Raw genomic sequence first — 27,054 nt, forward strand, 5'->3', positions numbered from 1 at the left:
GGGCACCCAACAGCAATAGACCAGTTTTCTTCAAACTTACATTCCCCACTAAGTGAAACTCTTTACACTTTCAGGTTAATAGTTTGCCTTGCTCAATCTCTTTTCCCTTTTTCTTTTGCCGTTTTTTCATTAGCCATTTCCTTAAATGTATGTGAACATTTAATATTTAATGTTCATAACTAGTAATGTTAAATATCAATCTCCACATAATTGCTCTTTGATTACCACTGGTGGGGCATACGTTTCAGGATTACAGGCTGTCAGCTAAGCATTGGACTGCTAACCACAAGATTAGCAGTTCAAACCCACCAGATGCTCCATAGGGTCACTCTTAGTCAGAATCCATTTGGTGACAGTGAACTGGCATTTTGGGGTAGTTTAGAGTAGTTTCTCACAGAAGTGCAAAGACTAGATCACAGGATGTCATGTTTTGAAATATCTGATGCTAAGGAATGTCCATGACAGATTTCCTTGGATGGCTTGACAGTTTTGGAAATTTTGAAGAGGGTTCTTGGATGTGTGTTACAGGTCCCAGGATGTGTGTTAGTCAAAAAGTCGGAGGTCAGGTTTTCTCTCCAGACTCCAGAGCCTTGCTTAGAAGGAGGTCATAAGATCACAAGATTTGATGGGATCCCATTTGATGGGATATTAAATGCCATCTATTTTAACCTCTCCTCACTCCCACTGCACCATCGTTTGTGCAGGGCAAGTGAGCAGTGAAGGCCTCAGCAAATCTCTTGATTCAGGAAGTCCCCTGCCTCAGACTGCCTTTCTCCAATAGCTAACACCCCCTTCCTTTCCGCTGTGAGAGAGCTTTCTAGTCCCGAGTTTATGGGGAGAAAATGTAGTGGCTCCTTAACATTGAACTCTTGTCTCCACACACCAAACCATTGCTCAGTAGTATGTTTAGACCTAAATACTCACTCATCGTTTCCACTTTAGTGTCTTTGAGGCATTTCTGATTCAAAATGTCTAAAATCAGATCTTGAACCTGCCTGAAAGTCTCTTCCTTGCCTCTGTCTTTTCCCCTCAGTAATTAGCTACACCATTCTCCTGTTCCTCACGCCCCAAACCCGCACTCATCTTTGATTCTTCTCTAATTTTTTTACATAGAATTAATTCGCACGGCCTTTCAGTTTCCAAACCTGAGCGCTTTCCATTGCTCTTCATCTGCACCAGCAGTCCCAGCCATGTCATCTCATCATTGCAGTCCGCATCACCAATGGGCTCTCTTACTCACTGAGTCAGCATCGGCGTGCTGGCGTTTATTTATTTTGGTTGGATCACCTTCTGTTTGGTTTCATGGAATCCCTTTTTATTCCTCTCCAGGCTAGTTTAGTAAGAAAAGTCAGAGGAAATTTTATAATGTCACTTTCCTGATCAGAATCAGGGGAAAAGTTAGGAAAAAACCAAAAGACCCCCCAAAGCTGTTACCATGACCTGCAAGGAAGGTCGCGTGCACAGTGGTCCTCGGGTCCTACCTCACTAGCCTACCTGTTATCTTCAAGTTCTCCAAGCATCCTCCAGCGTCAGGGCTTTGAGATGAATGTTTCCTCGCCCTAAAAAATGCTCAACCTGGAGCTCTGGGGTCCAAGCAGTTAAATGTTGGGCTGCCACCCCCAAGGTCAGCAGATCGAATCACTAGCTTCTCTGTGGGGAGAAAGATGAGACTTTCTGTTCCTGTAAAGTTTAGAGCCAGGGAAACCCACTGAGGCAGTTCTTATTTTGCCGACAAGATACCTATGTGCTAGATTGATTATTTTTGTAGCATGGGTAACATTCTTTTTAAAAAAATCATTTTATTGGGGGCTCATACATCACAATCCATACACGTATCAATTGTGTAAAGCACATTTGTACATTTGTTGCCCTCATCATTCTCAAAATATTTGCTTTCTGCTTGGGCTCTTGGAATCAGCTAATAATTTTTCATTTTTTCCCTCCCTCCCCCCTCCTCCCTCTCTCATGAACCCTTGATAATTTATAAATTGTTATTTTATCATATCTTACACAGTCCAACATCTCCTTTCACCCACTTTTCTGTTGTCCATCCCCCAGGGAGGAGGTCATATGTAGATCCTTGTAATCAGTTCCCCCTTTCCACCTCCCCTTTGAGCTAGATTGATTGGATGACGGCGAGGTTGCATTTTGGAATGCTCATCCTATGGCTGCATCTTCGTCCAGCGCAATAATGAGGCAGCGAAGACAGCAGCACCTTTCACTTGGGATTATTACAGCTCTCACCACCAGTTGCTATGATCTCTTTTTGATTGTTTGGCTCTTAATGAGATCAGGCATTTTGTTTTGTTCATTGCTGTTTTTCTTGTGCCTGGAATAGTGCCTGCTATAGAGTACCAGTTACCATGAGGTGATTCCATGTGTGTCGAAGTAGAGCTTTTTGTGAAAGTAGGTTGCCAGGCCTTTATTCTGAGGTGCTTCTGGGTGAACTCAAATCTTTACCCATTTTAGTTAGCAGCTAAGTGTAGTAACCACTTGAATCACCCAAAGACGGGCATACAGTAAAACCCACACAAACGCACAGACATTATCTAGCCATCAAGTTATTTAGGCTCATGGAAAACCCATGTGTTTCCGGGAGAACTGTTCCATAGGGTCTTTAAGGCTGTGAGCTTTTGGGATTACATCATCAGGCCTTTTCCCCAAGGTGCCTCTAGGTGGGTTTGGACTGCCAACTTTTCAATTGGAAGTCTCACACTGAACTGTTTGTGCCACACAGGACTCCCTAGGCATATCATTGTTGCTGGTAGGTGCTGTCGTGTCATTTTTACCTCCCGGTGATGCTATATGACAAGCAGCCCCGCCCATTTGGCTTCCTTGGCTATGCACTTTATGGAGGAAGATTGCCAGATATTTGTCCTATGGAGTCCCTGGGTGAGTTCAAACTGCCAAACTTTTGATAAGCTGCCAAACACACAAACGTTTTATACATAAGGGCTTATGGTAAACCCCAAACAAATTCCCTGCTTTCCTGTTGATTCTGACCCATAGGGACCCGATAGGACCCAAGAGTAGAACTTCTCCACAGGGCTTCCAAGGCTGGACATCTTCACAGAAACAGACTGTCCCCCCGTGTCTCACAGAGAGGCTGGTGGGTTTGAAATACCAACCTTTAAATCAACAGCTCAGCACTTTAGCCACGCACCACTAGGGCTCTGAGAATATGGTGGGCATCTGTACACATTGCTGAATGAACGGATAAGTGAAATGGCTCTATGTAGATGTTAATACATTGAAGGGGCCAGGACACCTTGCCAAGAGCATTTTCTTCTTACTGCGCAGTGGCAGGGGTACGCCCTAACCCTGACCTTTCTTTGTTGTGCCTCAGAATTGTCTGCTCTCTTTTCTCTTCTCCTTGGCTCCTCTCTACCTTGTTGATCTCTATTTCTTCAAGTCTTGAGTCTCGCTGCCCTTTTGTTTCCAAAGTTTCAATGGAATCATAAGAAAATAAGGTAGGCCACAAATAACAGGCCCTTCTTGGAAAAGTCTTGAAACTGATGAAATTTTGGGGTTCAATTTTAGGACTCTCTCAGAGATGGCTTCAATGGATGGTCAAGAATTGCCTTCCAGTAAGTCCCTCCCTCCACTTTCCTGGGTAGGATGGGATTCCTGTTTTTCCTTTAGCCACTTCAGGATGGCTGCTATGCCTGTCCTGCTCTCAGTGTCCTTTGCCTTGGTGGCCCTCCGTGTGGGGTGACACAGGAGCACAGGCCTCACTAAGAACCAGGAATGACCCACTTCAGACATTTGCATGTAGTCATCTCACCGTGGATTTCTTGTCTCTGAATCAAATGGCTACATACAAAGCTCATCCTTTTTTTAATGGTGATTTAGTTGGGGGTTTACATATCAGATCATTTTTGTATTCTACATCTTTAGCAACTTAACCACCCCTCCCGTTAGCTTGCCCAGAAAGCCGCCCGCCACCGCACCATCCCCCCCTCCATCTCCCTTTTGTTGTTTATTATCCTCCTTTTCACAAAGTTGATGCCTGTCTACCCTCTAACTTTCCCTTCCCTCCCTTTTCACCCCAGTAACCATCAGTATATTTGCTCTTTTGTGTTTGACTAACTTCACTCAGCATGATGTCCTCCAAATCATCCATGTCATGAGCTGTTTCATGATTCTTCTTTAGCAATGCACAGCTTTCCATTGTGCTTACATAAGAAAGTTTATTCCTCTGTTCTTCCACCGATGGGCATGTTGGTTGTTTCCATCTCCTTTGCTAATGGAAGCTCATATCACGTGCTTGGTCACTGAGTGATGCCGATAGTTGGTACTCTTTCTTAACCTAAAGAAGGTTGGCAATGCTGACATACCTGGGAAGGCTGCACAAGAAAGGCCTGGTGGCAGGTTCCCTAGAGATTATGGCCATGAAATCCCTGGAGCAGTTTTGTTTTTAAAATATGGCATTGCCATGAGATGAAATTGATTTTAAAACAGTTTTAATTTTTGTGTTTTTTTTAATAACAAAAGGAAGGACTTTATTATGTTAACAAGTAGCTCAGTGGATTCTTTTATCTTTAAAATTCATTTTATTGGGGGCTCGTACAATGCTTATCGCAATCCATATATACATCCATTGTGTCAGCACATTTGTACATTTGTTGCCATCATCCTTCTCAAAACATTTGCTTTCTACTTGAGCCCTTGGTAACAGCTCCTCATTTCCCCCTCTATCTCCCCATTCCCCTCTCCCTCAAGAACCCTTGATAATTTATTATTATTTTATCATATCTTATACTGCCCGATATCTCCCTTCACCCACTTTTCTGTTGTCCATCCCCCAGGGAGGAGGTTATATGTAGATCCTTGTAATTGGTTCCCCCTTTCAACCCCCACCTTCCCTCCACCCCTCCACCCACCCCCGGTATCACCACTCTCACCACTAGTCCTGAAGGGATCATCTGTCCTGGATTCTCTGTGTTTCCAGTTCCTATCTCTGTGTACCAGTGCACGTGTTCTGGTTTAGCCAGATTTGTAAGGTAGAATTGGAATGATGATAGTGGGGCGTGGGGGAGTGGGGACAGGAGGAAGCATTAAAGAACTAGAGGAAAGTTGTGTGTTTCATTGATGCTACACTGCACCCTGACTGGCTTGTCTCCTCCCCATGACCCCTCTGTGAAGGGATGTCCAGTTTTCTACAGCCGACCCTTGGGTCCCCAATCTGCACACCCCCTCATTCAAAATGATATGATTTTTTGTTCTTTGATGTCTGAGAGCTGATCCCTTTGACACCTCGTGATCGCACAGGCTGGTGTGCTTCTTCCATGTGGGCTTTGTTGCTTCTGGGCTAGATGGCCGCTTGTTTACCTTCAAGTAGTTTTGTGTTTTTTTTTTTTGGTTTTTTTAAATTTTAACAATTTATTAGGGGCTCATACAATTCTTATCACAGTTCATACATATACATACATCAATTGTATAAAGCACATCTGTACAGTCTTTGCCCTAATCATTTTTTCTCAGTTTTGTGTTTTTTAACATGCCTGAGTCATATCCTCCTAAACACCAGTTAACCTTCCTCCGGACTCCTCTCCTCTCTCCCCACCCCCAGACTCTCTTATTCCCCCTGCTCCCCCTCCGCAGGCTCCCTTCTTTCTCCCACAGTTCTGTGTCAGGTGCTCCACGAGGCCTCCCCGATGTGCTGCACAGAGCCCCTCTGCGTTCACTCTGTGTGGGAGTGGCCAATGCTAGCACGTAGCATGTGGGCTTCTTGGGGGTTGTGGGGGGAGAAAGGAACTTTATTTTGTTCGTATTCCAAATGTGACTCCAGGGCCCAACTGTAATGGGAATTTAATACATATTTATTAAACAAGGGCTGGAATTACATTTTTCTAAATGCACTCTCAGTGAGGCTATGGACTTCTCTCAGTGAGGACTGATTCATGGATACACCAGTGAGTGAGTGAGTGAGTGAGTGAGTGAGTGAGCCAACACATGCCTAGCATAATAAGCATTATCCCAAAGAAAAACAAAGGCACATGAAATCGAGTGTATTACTGCCTTTGGAAAGGCGGAGGGCTCATTGGAAAGGGAAGCAGTGGTGTGAGGCTCTGTGTAGGCAGTCAGTGCTCTACTGAGGTCTGGATGCTCTCACGGTCCTTGATCTTCCTGGTCCCACAGGATGTTGGATTGTGATCCTGGGTCTGTGGCCCTGCACATTGTCACGCGCTGTTCCAAGTTTCCTGAATTCCTGTCACTGTTTATTTCTTCTTTTATTTAGGAGTCAATGACCTTCAAGGATTCATTATGAAGAGAGATCTGGCTTTTCTGGGCACCCTAATTAGCCTCGCCTTCCTGTCGCTGCTCCGATCTGTTTATCCTCAACAGACTGCCGAGGAGGCCTGCTCCATGCAGATTCTTGTCCCTGGCCTGAAAGGTAGGACTTACAACTCTCCTCTCTCTTGATTCTGAGCCAGGCAGCTTCTGGCGAGGCGTCCTTGTCAGCTGGACCATGATGAGCAGTAACCACCCTGGGGAAGCTCACTCACCGTCTGTGACCACCTTCTGCAGAAGCTATTCTGCAGTTAACCCAGGTCCCCGCCCTACAGAAAAGAGCAGAAGCTGGGTGCCAATTCCAGCTCTGTGATGAAGGCTATGATCTTGAGCAAATACCCTCAACTCTTTTGGGTCTTAGTTTATACCTATTTGTAAAAATCAAGCAACTTGACTACTTAATGTCTGAATTTTTGTTAATTTCTGGATTCTTTAATTCTGAAGATAGCACCCTCTTTTCTGGGCAGCATGCAACCCTCAGAACGAGATTAGCTAATTTGATCCCACTTTCTAGGCAAGGAAACTTGTGACTCAGAGAAACATAGCCAATTGCCTAAAGTTGCATAGCTCTAAGCCCGTGTGTCATCTACGCTGGTTCCTGAGAGCTTTTTATTCTTTCCTGTAAGAAGTTTAATTTATTTTTCTTATTCCCTGGGATATAAGTGATTTCCAAATAGAGAGAGTTCTGTAGATCAGGAAAGGGATAGCAACAATTTATGAAAAAAGTACCCAAGGCTACAGTCTCAGAAGTCTTCAGAGCGGCATCTTCTTTAAGGAAATCAGCCTAAGCAACAGATTCCAAAACCTTGTAATTCCTAAGCAGGGTCCCTTCTAACTGTGGGCCCCAGAGCAAAAAGTGAATATGTGGGGCTCTTGGCTAACAGATTAAGGGTTCCAAGATGACGCTAGCGGAGCCGCAGACCAGGGTGGGCGTTCTAAGTTGGGTCCTGCTGTGACTGCAGAGGTCACATTGAAAGACGCTGGCTTTGTTTCTGAATGCAAGAGAGGAACAAGATGGACTTTGAACAAGAGTATAACCTGTGACTCATGACTCAGAGAACTTTATCTACACCATGTAGTGTACGAAGGGAGACATAAATTTAAGTTTTGAATTCCCAAATTTAATTTTGCTTCTTTTTCATCCTTATAAGGATTAATATTGACACCTTTGAAAGTGAACAAACAAAATCCAGACCTTTTGTGGTTGAAATCAAGTCACAGCAGCCCCTGAAGGAGAGAGCGGATCCACGCGATAGGCTGTAATCTTCACAGAAGTAGATCACCACAGCTGGGTTCAAGTTGCCCACCTTTTTGGCGCAGCCAAGCACACACCCACGGCACACCAGAGCTCCTATACCCAGGGCTCTGCCAAAACATGCCTTTTGTGATAAGGCTATAGGTTCTTCTTCTTCTTTTTTATCGAAAGGGAGAAAAGTTATAGTTTTATATTTAGGGGCTGCCAAACCCACGACCGAACGCACCACCACAAAAGATGAGCCCCAAGTATCCCTGGTTGCATAAATGAAAGAGAGCAGGCCCCTTATGGGCACACTGACCATCAATGATTGTATCCAGCTGAGGCTAGCCAAGTTCAGCGACCTCAGTGAGTGTAGGACGGAGGGTGAGGCAGTGCCGGCCAGACATGGTGGGTCCTCTGAGGTCCCAACAGAGACTTCTCACTTTTTATGTGATGAGGAGGGCAACCAGCACCAGCACCAGGAAAGCAGAAAGTCCTCCTCCAGCCAGGAAATGCTCCACGAAGCGAGCGTGTCTGGGAAGGTTCTTTTCTCTTGTCTGCTTTCATTGTGCTCAGTAGCAGCCATGAAGACAATGCTGCAATCCTGCAGAGATCACTTGCTTTTTATTGTATTACAAATACAAAGTACTTTTAATTATGAATCAGGGGGAGGTTTACCGAGTAGATCATCAGTTGTACATCCAACCGTTCATCCAACTCATCCGTTGCAACCCCCGCAATGTTCCATCACTGATGGCACTGTCTCTCTGGGTTTTCTGTACCTCCTTTTTTCCTGACTCTTTGAACTTTGTCCTTGGGCAAATGCTGTCCTTTTGTTCTTAAATGCTCAATTATTCTAACATGGGGGTGAGGTTCAGTTGCAGATTTGGAGGGTAAGTGAGGGTCCTGGTCTTGGGAGTTTCATCAGTATCTCTCCAGCCAATAAGCCTTGTCTCACAATTTTGAGTTCGGTTTCATCTTTTTCTACCCCTCTGCCTAGTGCCTTCTACTATCATCCTTTTTTTAACTGATCTAGTTTTAGATTAAAAAAAAGTTAAACGCTCATTTTATTGAATGACCCTTTTTAGAGCAGTTGGTAGTGATAGCTGGTTCTTCTAGTTTCAAGGTTGGCGTACTCTCTTAAAAATTAGAGTGCCCATGCCAATTATTTTTAAAAGTTTCGACTGTTTGAAGAAATTGGTGCTGTTTCACATGTACTCAGTAGTTTTGCTGAGTGAGCTATTTTGACTCACTCAGTCAAGTTCATGATGATTATCAAAATATTAAAAAAAAAAAAGAAGATTGGTGTGGGTTTGCCATCAGTACCTTTCATTTTACAACTGGAAAATTTGAACTTTCTGTTTGTAGAAGTGATTTCCCTGAACTAGGTCTCTGGACTCGCCAAAGGCTCTGAGCAATCTTTCCATATCTGACATTCAAGAGTGAGTGATTCTGAAGATATCCAGCCCACTCACAGTAATGGGAGAAATGGGGAAGGATTCCAGGTCTCATCACCTTGTTTTTTGTTTGTTGTGCTGGTGAAATACCTTTCCTTGTTAGGAAACGAGGATGTTTAGAAATGAGGAACATCCCCCATCATCTCAGTGTCCTCATTTGTGAAACTGGGAAGAATAACGCAGGGTTTTGGAGAAAATGAAATTATGCTCATATTTTAGAGCAAAGGTCCAATGGCCTGACGCACTGTCGGAGCTAAGACACATCACTGCGCACAGTAGGGTTCTGTGGGTCGTACTGGGATCTGTGTAGTTGTTTGTTTTCTGAGCTTATCTGGGGTCTGAGCGCAAAGCTCTGGATATAACTCTTTCATAGCCTGGGAAACACACTAAATGTTACTATTAGAAAGCACACAGCAGTTTAAATATATACTTATGATTGCCGAATGACTCAGTCTATTCTACAGCTGCACAGCCTCTCATCCCTAATTTTATTTTATGGAGCCCTAGTGACACTGTTAGGTGAGCATTAGGCTGGGAACCACAGGTCAGCTGTTCAAACCTACTAGCTGCTCAGAGGAAGAAAAATGAGGATGCCTGTCATGTTATGAGGAGGTGACAGCCCTTGAGGAAGAAATTGTGCTTGGTAAAGTTCGAGTGTCATTGAAAGAGAGGAAGACTCTTGACAAGATCGACGGACACCATGAGTGTTACAGCAGGTTCAGGCATAACAGCGACTGTGTGGGTGGTGCATCACTGGGCAGTTTCTGTTCTATTGCACCTAGGATCGCCGTGGGTTGGAACTGACTTGACAATACCTAACAAAAAGGTATCTTTATAAAAAGGATTGACTCAAGATGCTCTTTAAAATAATCTGGGCATCACGTGGAAGAAGCACACCAGCCTGTGTGATCATGAGGTGTTGAAGGGATCAGTTATCAGGCATCAAAGAACAAAAAATCATATCATTGTGAATGAGGGGGAGTGTGGCGTGGGGACCTAAAGCCCATCTGTAGGCAACTGGATATCCCTTACAGAAGGATTGTGGGGAGGAGACGAGCCAGTCAGGGTGCAGTGTAGCAACAATGAAACATATAACTTTCCTCTTGTTCCTAAATGCTTCCTCCCCCCACTATCATGATCCCAATTCTAACTTACAAATCTGGCTAGACCGGAGGATGTACATTGGTACAGATAGGAACTGGGAACACAGGGGATCCAGGGCGGATGTTCCCTTCAGGACTAGTGGTGAGAGTGGCAATACTGGGAGGGTGGGGTAGAGAGGGGGAACCAATTATAAGGATCTACATATAACCTCCTCCCTGAGGGATGGACAACAGAAAGGTGGGTGAGGGGAGATGTCAGACAGTGTAAGATATGACAAATAATAATTTATAAATTATAGAGGGTTACATGAAGGAGGAGGGAGTGGGGAGAGAGGGGGGAAATGAGGAGCTGATGCCAGGGGCTTACATGGAGAGCAAATGTTTTGAGCATGATGAGGGTATCGAATGTACAAATGTGCTTCATACAATTGATGTATGTATGGATTGTGATAAGAGTTGTATGAACCCCCGATAAAATGATTAAAAAATAATCTGGGTTTATTAGCATAACAAAGGCAATTCATTCCCAAATGGAGTCTAACCATAGGCCTAAAGGTTAGGATTTACAACACATATTTTTGTGACACAAGTTAATCCATAACAAACACACTCCAATTCAACAATTTTAACATGCACAATTCAGTGTAATACATGTTTACTCACCATTACAATGAACAAGACATGATGTACGTTCTTTCACACTCACCTCACTCACTGCTACCTAGTGGATTCCAACTCCGGGGGAACATCTAGGACAGGGTAGAATTGCCCCTCTGGGTTTCCGAGACCCTAAATCTTTGAGTGGCTGGTGTTTCAAACTGCTGACCTTGTGATTAGCAACCCAACTCAGAAACCACCATACCTCCTGGGCTCCTTAACGGGTCCAAATGATAAATCATGGTGTCCTTCAGGCTTAGTGCTTAAGTAGTTGACTGTTGACTGAAAGGTTGATGGTTTAAGTCCGCGAACATCTTCTCAGGAGAAAGAGGTGGTGGTCTGCTTCCGTAAAGAGGATGGCCTTGTGAACCTGAACGGCAGTTCTGCTCTTCCCTACAGGGTCACTAAGAGGCAAGACTGAGTTGATGGCAATGAGACTTTTTAAATGGGAGATTACACATGAATCTTGCTTTCTTTTCCTTTTAAAAATCATTTTATTGGGGCTTATACAAGTCTTATCACAATCCATACATTTGTCAATTGTGTAAAGCACGCATACATTCGTTACCCTCATCATTCTCAAAACATTTGCTCTCTGCTTGGGCTATTGGAATCAGCTCCTCATTTATTATTTTCTTTTTTTTTCTCTCTCCTTCCCCGTTCCCCGCTCCCTCCTGAACACTTGATAATTTATAAATTATTATTTGTCATATCATACACTGACCAATGTCTCCCTTCACCCATTTTTCTGTTGTGCATCCGCCAGGGAGGAGGTTATATGTAGATCCTTATAATCGATTCCCCCTCACTACCTAACCCCCTCCATCCTCCCACCTGGTATCACCACTCTCACCATTGGTCCTGAAGGGAACATCCGTCCTGGATTCCCTGTGTTTCCAATTCCTATTTGCACTACTGCACATACTCTAGTCTAACCAGGTTTGTAAGGTAGAATTGGGATCATGATAGTGGGGGTGGGGAGTGGGGGGAGGAAGCATTTAAGAACTAGAGGAAAGTTGTGTGTTTCATCAATGCTACAGTACACCCTGAGTGACTCATCCCCTCCCCACTACCCCTCTGCAAGAGATGTCCAATTGTCTACAGATGGGCATTGGGTCCCCATCCTGCACTCCCTCTCATTCACGATGATATGATTTTTTTTTTTTGGTGCCTGATACCTGGTCCCTTTGACCCCTCATGATAACACAGGCTGGTGTGCTTCTTCCATGTGAGTTTTGTTTCTTCTGAGCTAGATGACTGCTTGTTTACCTTCAAGCCTTTAAGATCCCAGATGCGATATGTCTCAATAGCCGGGAAGCTTAAGCCTTCTTCACCACACTTATGCACACATTTGTCTTCAGCGTTTATATGGGGAAGGTGAGTGCACAATGATGGTTTTTGTTCTTTGGTGTCTGCTACCTGATCCCTTCAACACCTCATGATCACACAGGCTGGTATGCTTCTTCCATGTGGGCTTTGTTGCTTCTGAGCTAGATGGCCGCTTGTTTACTTTCAAGTCTTTAAGGCCCCAGACGCTATATCTTTTGATAACAGGACACCATCAGCTTTCTTCACTACATTTGCTTATTCACGCACTTTGTCTTCAGTGTTTGTGTTGGGAAGGTGAGAATTATAGAATGCCAATTTAATAGAAGAAAGTATTCTTGCAATGAGGGAGTACTTGAGTGGAGGCCCAATGTCCATCTGCTACCCTACTACTAAACCTATAAATATATACACATAGATGTATTTCCCCCATAATCATAAATATATTTACAAATGTATATGCCTGTATTTAGGCCTCCATGTATGCCCTTGACCTCCTTCTTGTTTCCTCTATTGAATCTTGCTTTCTGAGGGCTGATAGTCTACCTGGTGAAAGAGGACATGAGTGAGAAACCCTTAAGTGTTATGGGCAAAGTATAGATAGATGTATTGCTATGCACTATAGATACACACCTACTCGTCAATTATTCCCTATGTTGTGATCTGACATTTAACATGAATGACAATAGTAAAAATATCTATCCATTTGTGTTTTACATTAATGGTGTATGTCTTCTAGTAATGAACACAGTGGTGTGAGGTAAGAGTAATGTTGATTGTTATGTATCAACTTGTCTGGGTCATGAATCTCAGTGGTTTGGCTGTTATGTAATTATATATCTTCATTTTTTGATATGATGTGGTCATCCTTCATTTTTGGATTATGATGATTTTTGTATAATGACCTGGTGTTTGGAACATAGCCTTATTGCTAAATGAGTTGTTGGAATACGCAGATTTAGGTAGCAGATGAATTCATAAGACAGATTATACACTGTCAATATTAAAGGGACAATTCTAGTAAAGAAACTTTTTAATATGTTTATGAGGGGAATTAAGCCTCATGGAAAAAATTCTATTATCTTTTAATTACATTTTCTACAAACTTTTTACAGACCCCCTAGTAGTAAAACCTTTAAAATCTGGATGTACTATTCTGATGATAGAAACCAGGGGACAACACGAGTTCTTTTTTGTGAGTGATCATGTGTATGCATATTACAATCAGAACCCACTTTATTTCAAGGAAAGAATTTTATTATTCTGATGTGTAAAGTAGGCAACCGGGAGAAGAGAGAGTGAGGTGAAATTTATTGCAAAAATGCAAGCCTGGGGTTTCCAAGCAATACGTTTTAGATTTTTTGTAAACTGATTGAAAACAAAACAAACCCAAACCAGATGTCATAAGAAAAGAATCCCTTCTTTTGAATCTGTATGTCTTTTTTCTATGGCTCAGAAGGGGCCCGTGGCCTTCCAGTAGCGCAGAGTTCTGGACTGAATTATGTCCTTCCAAACTCTGTATGTAAATCCTCATGTTTGTTTGACTGTTTTTAGATGCTGTCAAATTGGTTTTGACTCACAGCAACCCGATGTACAAAAGAATAAAACACCACCCAGTCTTGGGGTTATACTCCTATTTGGAAACAGCCTGTCTTTTTGTTAATGAGGTGTGACTATTGTAGGGTATCTTGGGTCAATCTCGTTTGAGATATAGAAGATATTGAACAAGGAAGCAGAGCAGAGGTGGGGCGGACTTGATGCTAAGCCCCAGGGAGTTCTCCAAGAAAGGAGAAGCAGAAGTGGAAGAGGACAAGCACTGGCCCTTAGCGCCAGCACTGTAAGGAAGTCTTCCTCTGGAACAAGTGCTCCAAATGTGGATTGGTAGCTTCTAAACTAAGAAAATACATTTTGGTTTGTTCAAATCCTCTTGCTGGTCATTATTCTGTTGGAGCAGTTGGAGAAAACTAAGGCAGGTTGATAGAAACAGTCCAAACCCAATGTCTTCTTGTCTTGCCACTCTCTAGACATAATCTTAGGTGAGCAGCTATCTCATTGTCTGGCCCCCAGTTGTTCACCTTGTGTTTATTGCCTGAATGAATGCTCACCGCACTCTCTGAATATTTATTCATTGCATAATATGGTTTACAAGACATAGTATAAATGATGTAGTATAAATGGAAGCAAAAGCAAGTGAAACCTGTAGCATAGAAATGTAAGAATGTCTCAATTGTAGATTGTTCCAAATTCTTTCCATAAAAATCTGGGGAAATTTAGTATTATGTGGTACATTCATCCAATCTATCTTCACGCCGTGTTCTCTGCAGTGCTGGTACACAGATGTGGTGAATCAGTCCCTTCACTGCTCCTGGCCAGGTGACTTCTAAGTCACTAAAAATGCACTAAACCAAGGGAACAGATAAACATCTCTGTCATCTCAATCCAGCGTATGACTAATGAGAATTTTCAGGTGAGAAATATGCACAGGAGGGGAGTAGATTTTAAAAGGATCCTGTGTGTCAGGAATTGCATTATTTAATAGAGATTAAAACTACAGATACAATACAGTCCCTAATCTGAGGAAAATGTTGGGTGCTGTTGAATTGACTCTGATTCATAATGACAATGCATGATAGAGCTGTTTCACAGGCGATGGATGATCTTTAAGGAATCAGTTTGCCAGGTCTTTCTTCTGCAAAGCAGCTTGGTATGTTTGAACCAACATTTTAGTTTTTTTCTGAGTTAACAGCAGGCTACTTAACTTTTGTCCCAATAGAGTTCTTTAAAGTGGAAATAGGTACATAAATGGCAACAATTCATTTACTGGAAATATGCTTACTAAGGACCTGCTAAGGCAGTATATCAGGTGGCTTAGTGGCCTATGAGTTGGGTTGGTGGTTTAGTGGGCTGTGAGTTGGACTGGTGGTTTTAGTGGGCTGTGGGTTAGACTGGTGGCTTAGTGGCTATGAGTTGGACTGGTGGTTTAGTGGCTATGAGTTGGACTGGTGGTTTAGTGGGCTGTGAGTTGGACTGGTGGTTTAGTGGGCTATGAGTTGGACTGGTGGTTTAGTGGCTGTGAGTTGAACTGGTGGTTTAGTGGGCTGTGAGTTGGACTGGTGGTTTAGTGGGCTGTGAGTTGGACTGGTGGATTAGTGGGCTGTGAGTTGGACTGGTGGTTTAGTGGCTATGAGTTGGATTGGTGGTTTTAGTGGGCTGTGAGTTGGACTGGTGGTTTAGTGGGCTGTGAGTTGGACTGGTGGTTTAGTGGGCTATGAGTTAGACTGGTGGTTTAGTGGGCTGTGGGTTGGACTGGTGGTTTAGTGGGCTGTGAGTTAGACTGGTGGATTAGTGGGCTATGAGTTGGACTGGTGGTTTAGTGAGCTGAGGGTTGGACTGGTGGTTTAGTGGGCTGTGGGTTGGACTGGTGGCTTAGTGGGATGTGAGTTGAATTGCAAACAGTTGGACCCCACCAATGCTCCACAGCAGAAAGATGCAACTTTCTGTCCATTAAAAGCTTACAGCTTTGTCTGAGGTGTCATTGCTAAAGATGTTTTCCCAGTCTGTGGGCTCTCTTATTACTCTCTAGGTGAGAGTATCAAAAGTAGACAGGGCATGGCACCCCATCAGACTTGACTAAAAAACACTCCTAAAGGCCAACAAACAGACCTGGAACTATTTACAGACTTTTCTTTTTTTTTGGTCATTGTTTTTTATGATTGTCGTTGTTTTGTTTTCTTTTGTCACTTTGTCTTGTTCTTTTTTTGTGTGTGAATATTATTATCTCTGCAGGTCTATCTAGATAAGATATGTTGCATAAACAATCTGGAGGAGAAAACAATGGGACCCATGGTTCCAGGAGGACTTGGAAGAGGGAGACGTGGGGAAAAGGAAGTGGTGTTAGCCAACCCAGGGACAAGGGAACAACAAGTGATCCAAAATCAGTGGCGAAGGGGGTGTAAGAGGCCCAGTTGGGATTGTAAAGGGCAATATAACTGAAAGGAATTACTACCACCAATTACTTCCCAACATGATATTGGGAAAAGAGGAAAGTAAAAGGAAATAGAGGAAAGAACTCGGAGGCAAAGGGCATTAATTGAGGTCTAAATACAGGCATGTACACATGTAAATATATTCATATATGATGATCTATGTGCATATATTTGCATGTTTAGTATTAAGGGAGCAGATGGACATTGGGCCTCCACTCAAGTACTCCCTCAATGCAAAAACACTTTGTTCTATTAAACTGGCATTCCATGATGCTCACTTTCCCAATACTATCACTGAAGACAAATGGGCACATAAGCAAATGTGGTGAAGAAAGCTGATGGTGCCTGACTATCAAAAGATATAGCATCTGGGGTCTTAAAGACTTGAAGGTAAACAAGTGGCCATCTAGCTCAGAAGCAAAAAAGCCCACATGGAAGAAGCACACCAGCCTGTGTGATCACGAGGTGTCAACGGGATCAGGTACCAGGTATCAAAAAACAAAAAATTATATAATTGTGAATGAGGGGGATTGCAGGTTGGGGACCCAAAGCCCATTTGTAGGCAACTGGACATTCCTATACAGAAGGGTATCAGGTAGGAGATGATCCAGTCAGTGTGCAGTGTAGCAACAATGATATATACAACTTTACTCTAGTTCTTAAATGCTTCTTCCCCACATTCCACTATCTTGATCTCAATTCTTACAAATCTGGCTAGACCAGAGGATGTACAATCATACAGATAGGAATTAGAAGCACAGGGAATCCGGGAAAGATGATCCCTTCAGGACCAGTGGTGAGAGTGGCGATACCGGAGGGCAGAGGGAAGGTGGGGTAGAACGGGGAAACCGATTACAACGATCTACATATGACCTCCTCCCTGGGGGATGGACAGCAGAGAAGTGGGTGAAGGGAGATGTGAGACAGTGTAAGGCATGACAAATAATAATAGTTTATTAATTATCAAGTGTTCATGAGGGAGGGAGGAGCGGGGAGGGAAGGGACTAAGAGGAGCTGATACAAAGGGCTCAAGTAGAGAGCAAATGTTTTGAGAATGATGAGGGCACTGAATGTACAAATGTGCTTGACACAATGGGTGTATGTATGGATTGGGATAAGAGTTGTATGAACCCCCAATAAAATGATTAAAAAACAAGCCAAGTTACAGGCTCAGAAAACCTAGGCAGCAGTTCTCCTCTGTCCTACAGAATCCCTGTGAGTCATAATCCCTTCTATGGCAATATGTTTGGTTTTGTTTGGAGCCAGGGTCAGTGTTATGCATGTTTAATTAAAGATGTTCCATTTAATCCCAGAATTTGGACATCGGTATATGATTTGCAAGTATAGACCATGCACGTCTCTTCCTTTCTCCCCTGGAATGTAGTAGTTTTTCTGCTGAATCTAAACTTATCTTCACAATTGTTCTCAACATAATATACCAGGTAGTGATGAGTGTTGGTACTTGATTTAAAATTTATAGATATCTAATAATAATAAATTATCTTCTTATTTGAAGAGAATAACTATTTGGATGGCACAAAGAGTCTTTTTCTGAAACAGCGAACTTTAATGATGGACTGGACAGCATTTGTTTGTATTAGGATGCTTGTTCAAAGTTGGTTTTTATAGTTCTGGTCAAATTTCTTTGAAAACCATCAACTATTATCTTTTACAAGATGATGTATCTTTTATGTTTACTTGACACAGTAAATGATGTGGCCTGAATAGTACACACATTCTGTCTAGGAATTTAGCTCTCCAGTAACACGGTACTGCTTGATGGGTCTGCTCCTCCTTTCAGATGTACCAGTTGTACTAAACTCTCAGAGGTGTCTTCTCGCTCTGCCTTCCATTCCATTGTTCTGTGGTGCCAGGACATTGATGTGCAGGCTGCCGGGCGGAGAGGAAGGGTGCTCACAGATGTGTGTGTTCAATTGTAGAAGTGGTTATAATAATCATCTACGACACCAAAGTATCTCAGGTTCTGCATTAAATTAACTGATGTGCGCCTTCCTGGTTGGGCCAAGAATGACTCCAAATGCAACCTAGTCAGAAGTTTTTTGCAAAGAGGCAAGCAGGCATTAAACACTGACCACCCTTTCTTTATTTCCTTGAGGGAGGAGAGAGGAGTATTTAAAAAATCATTTTATTGGGAGTTCGTACAACTATTATCACAATCCATCCACCCATTGTGTAAAGCACATTTGTACATTTGTTACCACGATCATTCTCAAAACATTTGCTTTCTACTTGAGCCCTTGGTATCAGCTCTTCATTTCCCCCCTCCATCCCTGCCCCCTTCCCTCACAAACCCTTGTTAATTTGTAAATTATTATTATTTTGTCTTGCCTTAGACTCTCCGACGTCTCCTTTCACCAACTTTTCTGTTGCCCGTCCCCAAGGGAAGGGTTATATGTAGTTCCTTGTGATCAGTTTCCCCTTTCTACCCCATCGTCCCCTTACCCACCTGGTATTGCTACTCTCATTATTGGTCCTGAGGGGTTTATCTGTTCTGGATTCCCTGTGTCTCCTGATCTGATCTGAACCAGTCAGTGTACATTCTCTGGTCTAGCCGGATTAGTAGGGTAGAATTGGGATCATGATATTGGGGGGTTGGGTGGGAGAGAGGAAGCATTAAAGAACTAGAGGAATGTTGTATGTTTCTTTTTTTAAAAAAATCATTTTATTTGGGGCTCATATAACTCTTATCACATCCATAAATCCATCCATTCTGTCAAGCACGTTTGTCCATTGGTTGCCATCCTCATTCTCAAAACATTTGGTTTCTTCTTGAGTCCTTGGTATTGAAAGTTGTATGTTTCAATGGCACTTGTCTCCTCCCCGTAACCCCTCTCTAAAGGGATGTCCAGTTGCCTACAGATAGTCCCCAATCTGCACTCCCCCTCCTTCACAATGATAAGATTTTTTTGTTCTTTGATGCCTGATACTTGATCCCTTCGACACCTCGTGATCACACGGGCTGGTATGCTTCTTCCATGTGGGCTTTGTTGCTTCTGAGCTTGATGGCCGCTTGTTTACCTTCAAGCCTTTAAGACCCAAGTTACTATATCATTTGATAGTCAGGCACCATCAGCTTTCTTCACCACATTTACTTATGTGCCCATATGTCTTCAGCAATAGTATCAGGAAGTTGAAGTCATGGAATGCCAGTTTAATAGAATAAAATATTTTTGCATTGACGGAGTACTTGAGTAAGGCCCAATGTCTATCTGCTACCTTAATACTAAACCTATAAATATATGCACATAGATATATTTCCCCATCCTCATATCTAAATATATTTACATATGTACACACCTGTCTTTAGGCCCCTATAATTGCCCTTTGTCTCCTACTTCTTCCTCTATTTCCTTTTACTTTCATCTTGTCCTATTATCATGCTCAGCCTTCACTTGTGTTTCAGTATTTCCTCTCTGTTACATTGTCCTTGATCAAGTCCTACCAGGCCTCCTACAAACTTCTCACCATCGATTTTGGATCACTTGCTGTTTCCTTGTCCCTGGGTTTGTTAACACTCACTTCCTTTCCCCCTCCTTCTCCTCTCCCATGTCCCCTTGGAACCATTTGTCCTGTTGTTTTCTCCTCCAGATTCTTTATCCAGCCTATCTTACCTAGATAGACCTGCAGAGATAATAATATGCAAAAACAAACAAACAAAACACCCCAAGACAGAACAAAACAAAATGAAAAAAGCAAACAGAACAACAACAACAAAATCCAATGACCAAAAAAAGCCTGTAATTAGTTCAAGGTCTGTTTGTTGACCTTTAGGAGCGTTTACCAGTTGAGTCTAATGGGGTTCTACGCCCTGGCCCCAAAGTCTATTTTTGGTTTTCCCTTGGGACTTCATTGCTCTGCTCCCCTTGCTGTTCTGTTGCATGCCCTTATTGTTTTGCCTCAGTGTGGTGGGGTCAGATTGGGCACAATTCCCACACTGTGTCTTCAGTGTTGTTCCCTGTGGGGCTATGGTTCAGTGAGGGATGTTGTGTCTCATAGTGGGGCCAGCCCTATGGTCCTCTGTGTGCATTGGCTGCTCTGAGTGGGAATATTGTCCTCAAGGTTTGATGTGCTCCACTCTCTCTTCCTCCACCTTCATTTGTCCCTCTCCCTGAGCTGTAGCTTCAGTGCTGTCCTCTAAAGAAAATTCTTCTAGGGGGCAGGGTGGGGTGGGGTGGTGGCTTCCCACATAGATGGGATTGGGATGGCCCCTCAGACCTCTCTATTGGTTCCCTGCTTCATGCCAGTGTGTTACATTCACATCTTGGAGCACTGGGTTGAAGTCTGGTTGAAATGAGTATTTTTAATAATGTCCCCCAAATAAGTTAGATAGTTGAAATGTTACTTTTTCTTGGTAAAGAAATAAGTTATTATTAGAACTCTATGCAGTAAATTAGTGCTAAATCAATACTTGATAAAGAAAAGGATGTGGGAAACATGCTATTGTACTCCCTGGGCATGCATTATAGAACACATGCAATTTCTGAGTGGAGAGGTTTATTGTACTAGATTCATTACCAGCAGGGGCATATATTTTATATCCTCCGAGAGTAGTGGTTAATGAGCATTTCAAACCCTACTTATTTATGAACAATGCTTGAAAACACTCCTTTATTTTAAGAAGCACAAAGGATTCCCTCCAAGGAGCAAGGCAACAAGGAGCGAACAGAACCAAGAGGCATATCTACCATAAAAGATCGGTCTCTTCTTTGACGTTGCTTTTTAGAACAAGAGATTTCAATGGAGAATGAGGGAAAATAATTTTGTAATTGCAACATCACTGAATTCTCAGCAAAGCCAAGGAAATATAGACTCGGAAAGTTTAAGAAGCCCAGCCAGTATGTAAAAAACTTGGATTTGAATCTAATTTTCTGACTCCAGATTCTGGAATCCATCTATTCTATACAGAACGTGAGAAGTTCAGGGTAACTGCTATTCATGCAGCTACCCAACCAAGCTCACTGCCAGCGAGTCAATGTGAACTCCTAATAAGGAGCCTGGAAGACAGGGCAGAACTGCCCATGTAGGTGTCTGAGACTATAACTATTTACAGAAACGGAAAGCCTCATCTTTCTTTGACAGAGCAGTTGGTGGTTTCAAACTGCTCACCTTGTGATTAGCAGCCCAACATGTAAACACTAGGCTACCAGGACACACTCTGCATCTGGTCAAAATGTCAATGAAGCAGAATCCTTGGAGCACTGTGCCAACATGAGTTTTCAGATTATGATGTATCTATCTATCTATAATTTTAGATTCCACTCTTTAAAGTATCTTTTTGTTTTGACGACTTCCTATGGATCTTTCCTGCCTCAGTACTGTTTTAGGATTTTTCAGTGCCTCCGCATTGTTGTGAACAGTTTGAAAAACAATTGAAAATTGGAAAAGTGGCAAATAGGTTGTTAGTTATATATATCTTCAATTAAATTGAAAAAATCTGATTCGAGATAGACATGTAGAAACAGGGTGAGATTGTCAGAATTTGCTGCTTTCTCTTACAGAGGAGGGTAAAGTAGACTAAATAATAATGCAAGTTAATGTTATTCTAATTGATATTTTGGGGTAATAGGAAGGTGTGTTAGGCTGGGTTTTCTTTCTTTTTTTAATAAATCACTTTATTGGGGGTTCTTAGAGCTCTTATAACAATCCATACATCAATTGTATCAAGCACATTTGTATATATGTTGCCATCATCGTTTTCAAAATATTTTCTTTTTGTTTGAGCCCTTGGAATCAGCTCCTCTTTTTTCCTCTCCCTCTTTCACCCTTCCACTCTCATGGACCCCTGATAAATGATTATTATTTTCATATCTTACACTGGCTCCTGTTTGTCCCCCCTGGGGGCGGGAGGCAGGGAGTTATATTCTGATTATTGTAGTCAGTTCCCCGCCTCTCCCCCTTCTCTTCTCACCTTACCCCTACCTCATGGTATCACTACTCCTATTACTGTTCCTGGGGGGCCTGTCTGTCCTGGATTCTGTGTGTCAAGAGCTCTTATTTGTAACAGTGTACATGCTCTGGTCTAGCCGGATTTGTAAGGTAGAACTTGGGGGTGGGGGGAGGGAGTGGGGGAAGGAAGCATTAAAGAAGAATGTTGTGTGTTCTGTTGGTGCTGTGCTGCACCCTGACTATCTCATTCTTTCCTTGTCACCTTTTTGTGAGGGACTGTCCAATTGTCTACAGATGGGCTTTGGGTCTCCACTTGAACTCCCATCATCTGAATTGAGTTGAGACTCCAGGCACTGGATCTTTTAATGGCCAGGAACCCTCAGCTTTCTTCACATTTGCTTATCGACCCATTTTGACTTTAGCAACCATGATGGGAAGGTGAGCAGAATGCCATGTTAATAGAACAAAGTGTTCTTGCATTGTGGGAGTGCTTGAGTAGAGACCCAGTGCCCATCTGCTACCTTAACACTGAACATTTAAATATAAGTACTGAAGTTTATCTACCTATTGTTATATATTAATATATTTTTATATGTGCATGCCTATATTTATACCTCTATAAATGTCTTTTGCCTCCTCCCGCTTTCCTCTATTTTTAATTTTTTTTTAACTTTCCTCCTGTCCCGCTATCATGGTGGACCTTCCTTTGACTCTCAGTACTTTCTCTTGGCTACATTTAGGTTGGGTTTTCTAAAGAAATAAAACCCTGGCACTCATATGTATAAGAAAGGCATTTATATCAAGAGAGCAGCCCACACAGCCACAGAGTGAGGGGAGCCCAATCCAACTCTAATTCATGGGTCAAATGCTAGCTGGAGACCCTTCCCAACTCACACAGCTACTGACTGATGAACCAGGAAAATAAAGCAGGTGGCACGAAAACCACCGGCTGGTGGAGACAGAGTCAAGTGGATCCAAGGCAGGGATGATAGCTCCCCATGGTCAGCAGGCCACATGGAAGCCAGATGCAGGATCCAAGCCATTATGAAGACGAAGGTTCTTAGAAACATCTCTTTAGAGATAACCAACAGGCTACACTATCAAGGAGAGGCCATCAGGTTGTGATCTGGGTGAGAGATTGCAATGTCGACACAAAACATAACTTTCACAGGTATAGTGAAAAGATTCAAGTTGGAGGGTCAGCTGTATGAACTCTCTGAGCTGAGTTTGTCTCTTATCGACATAAATAGTATGAACAGAATACCTGCCTCAATGGTTGATTTGGGGGATAAGTTACATAAAATAAATTAAGGCAGTTTGTAAACTTTAGGAATTATCTCAATTCATAAAAATGATACTAAATACATTTAGTATTAATTTTCCATGAGTATTGATTGAGCACGTAGGTCTGAAAGACCTATCGTTGGATAAGATGCAAACTCTACATCCAAGGAGATTTTAGTCCAATAGAAGAGAGGAGCTGGGATGGCAGATGACTCTAATAGGGAGTGGTAATGAGTCTAAGGAGAAAACAGTCTGTCTTTGTCGCAGCCGGGGTCGTCTTTGGCTGGATTACTACAACAGTGTACTCTCACCTACAGCTTCCCTGCTGCCGTGCTTCCTGGATGCATAAATGGGATCCTATTGTTTCCCTACACAGAGTTGTTCATGAATTCGCATGCTCCTTATGAATAACATCCCAGTGCTGTCTACAGTTCCAGCTATATCTCTCCGGTGGCATGAGCTCATGCTACACTGGTTTTCCTTTAATGGACCAGTCACTTTCTCACATAGCTTTGCCTCAGTTGTTCCCTCGAATGCTGTTTTCCATTCTCCTTCAAAATCCTAGTCATTCAGCAAGCCTTAGCTTAAAAGCCACATCTTTGGGGAGGACTTTTCAGATTCCCCAATCTAAGTTATGTCTCTTTTGTTGAGGCTAGTGCTTTGTTTCAGTCTTGTATTTTGTGTTGGTAATGAGGATAATCATGCCAATCGGATTCTAGTTCTCGTGATACAGTCTTTAAATAACTATTTTTCTTTTTGTGTAGCATATAGAATTTTCTCTTTATTCTTGATCTTCTGAAATGCCACTCTGACATGTCGAAGTTATTTCCCCTGTTTGGTACTCTGCGGGCACCTTCACAGTGTTCTTTCATGTCTTTCTTTGGTACTAGGACTTTCACAGCTATTAAATCTTCACAGCTACTAAGTCTTCAAATGTCTGTTCCCTTTTTATAGAATTCCTCTAAACTGGATATTGGAGCTTATTTTTTTCCTTCAACTCTCAATTTAAGAATAAAACAAACTTTCTAGTTTCTTTTCTCTTTGTGCTCCATTGTGAATAAATCCTTTCATGTCAATCTTGTTTATTAATTAGCTCTTTATCATTGCTCTGTTTTGTTAGTCATCCTATCTATTGAGGGATCTATTTCAAAAATCAAGCCCATTTACAAGATTCCTCGTTTGTTCTTTTCTATTGTTCAGGCTTACTGATAGATACAGTATTCTCTGTCTTTATGAGGGGATTAAATGTATGTATTTCAGGGTAATATTTTGGTTGTTCCAGGAGTTCAGTTTCTTCTATTGTGATTGCTCTTCTGTGATGTTGGTGCTTCTAAAACGTCTGCTGACTTGTGATGGTGAGCTTATCTTGTTAATTGGTATTACTTACCAGACAATCCAAAGCAATGCTGTCAATGCTTCTCCAAGCATTGTTATTAAAGTTTTCTTTCTTTTAAAAAGACGAGGGATAAAATTTGAAAACTATGCTCAGATTCAAGGGCCATGTCATACAACAGGAAAGTCAGCAACATAGACTAGCTTCTGAGGAAGAAGGGATAGGTGGATTGTGTATATCACAAGTACAGGGTTTCTGAGAAGACTCAATAAATATCCCCTCTTTCTACCCACTCAGTTCTCAACCAATTGATGACTAAAGCAAATGATAGTAGATCGGTGCTTACATACAATCAGTATTGATGATAAAGACTCAGTAGGCGGATTCAGTTTCGTGTGAGAACTCAAGGGACTTGGAGAGTGGCCCTCAGAACCAGTGGTCTTCACCTGCTCAGAGGCATCACCCGCTGTGGGAGGCCATCTGGAGGAGCAGGGTGAGTGTGCTCTGTGCGGGGGTCTTAGTTACCTTTGCTGCCACTTGGAATGGCGCATTGAATGAACAGAAATTCATTCTTTTTCACAGTTTAGGGAGCTAGAAATCTGACCGCAAGGCACAGGCTCATGGGAAGGCTTTATCTGCCAGTTTGGAGGGGAAGGCCCTTATCTCTGATCCGTGTTTCTTAGGTGATCTTCATGTGGGCTGGCACCTGTTTCCCCTCATCTGCACTTTTTTTCAAGTCTGTTCTTTTTGTATCGCAAAAGTGATGGATTACAAAACACCCTACACTGATCTGGCCTGATTAACATAAAAAGAAAGTCTATTCCCACATGGGATTACAGCTGCAGTTACAGTGGTTGGGAATATAGTCATTGGTCCACAGCAACACCGCCGCTCAGCCAGCAGCCAAGTCTTAATCCAGGCCTCAGTTCCTCAGCTATGTGGCTCTCTGGCCTTTGTGTTCATGGTCCAGGAAGCCAGTCTGCCTTTTGCCCTGTCTCACAACCCCATAGTCTTGGGCCAGATGAAAAGATACCCAAAAATGAAGCTCACTGCCATTGAGTTGATTCCAACTCAGGGCACCCTTTAGGACAGGGTAAAATTTCCCCTGTTAATTTCTGAGACTGTGAAGTTTTGTGGGCGTGGAAAACCTTGTTTCTTGCTCAGGGGGAGAGAAGTGACCCCCTGGACTCTGTGTGGCTGCTCTGACTCTGTGCCAGTCTCTCCTGCATTGTGTCTCAGTCGCCTCTGCCACAGGAGAGGAAGATATAGAACGTGCTCCTCCAGAGGCCCTGGACATTCTCCCTATGCAGCTGCATCAAAGATGGCTCATCTGTAAAGCCAGTGGGGCTTCAGGAAAAACTGACCGATCCTTTCTATTCATGTAACATACCCCAATTTTCAAAGTCCCACCTACTCATTTGGAGGGAGCTGCAGAGACTTGGGTACAAAAAGTGTATGTATTAAGACATTCCATTCCATCACACACTAATTACAGTCTCTATTGTACAAGGAACTTCAAGACCCTTACCTTTATATTGAAATGAAGGTAGCAATGTAGGTGGAAATTAAGGTGCAGCAGAAGAAGTTAGATTGGTATATGCATGAGACAATCCTAAAAATGTGGGGCTTACCTATGTAGTGGGTCAGGAAGAGGTGAAGACATAAATGGAGACACTGAGAACTTATAATGGACTGTACACAGAGGCCAAGGAAGGAGAGGCTGTCAGGGTAGAAGCCAGGAGTCAAGTGGCACACGGCGATGAAACAGGAAGAAGGGCAACTGACCCCATTAGTGGAACAGATTGGACAAAAAACCTAGCGTCAAAAATTCCTTTTTCTCCTTTATAGAAGTGTCCCAGGGAGAAGACGAGCCAGTCAGGTTGCAGTGTAGAAACGATGAAATATACAACTTTCCTCTAGTTCTTAAATGCTTCCTCCCCCTGTCCTTCGCCCCATCTACTATCATGATCCCAATTCTACCTTACAAATCTGGCTAGATCAGAGGATGTACACTGGTACAAGTAGGAACTGCAAACACAGGGAATCCTGGACAGATGATCCCTTCAGGACCAGTGGTGACAGTGGTGATACTGGGAGGGTGGAGGGAAGGTGGGGTAAAAAGGGGGAACTGCTTATAAGGATCTACATATAAACTCCTCCTTGGAGGATGGACAACAGAAAAGTGGGTGAAGGGAGACATTAGACTGTATAAGATATGATAAAATAATAATTCATAAAATATCAAGGGTTCATGAGGGAGGGGGAGAAAGGGGAGAGGGGTAAAATGAGGAGCTGATACCAGGGGCTTAGTGGAAAGTGAATATTTTGAGAATGATGAAGGCAACACATGTACAATTGTGCTTGGCACAATGGATGTATATATGGATTATGATAAGGGTTGTATGAACCCTCAATAAAATGATTTAAAAAAAGGATTGTATGAAGTCCCAATAAAATAATTTTAAACAAA

At 42.6% G+C, this 27,054-nt stretch overlaps 1 protein-coding gene across 1 annotated transcript in view; it reads left to right on the forward strand.

Annotated features, from left to right (window-relative positions):
* The first annotated feature begins 6,242 nt into the window (after nt 1–6,242).
* Nucleotides 6,243–27,054, forward strand: part of COLEC11 (collectin subfamily member 11) — a 79,204-nt gene continuing 58,392 nt past the window's right edge. The window contains exon 1 of the mRNA XM_075555674.1: nt 6,243–6,397. Within this exon, the coding sequence (XP_075411789.1) occupies nt 6,268–6,397 (130 nt within the window). The 5' untranslated portion in view covers nt 6,243–6,267. The remainder of the gene's footprint in view (nt 6,398–27,054) is intronic.

The sequence above is a fragment of the Tenrec ecaudatus genome, chromosome 8 (genome assembly GCF_050624435.1).
Source record: "Tenrec ecaudatus isolate mTenEca1 chromosome 8, mTenEca1.hap1, whole genome shotgun sequence".
Taxonomy (NCBI): domain Eukaryota; kingdom Metazoa; phylum Chordata; class Mammalia; order Afrosoricida; family Tenrecidae; genus Tenrec; species Tenrec ecaudatus.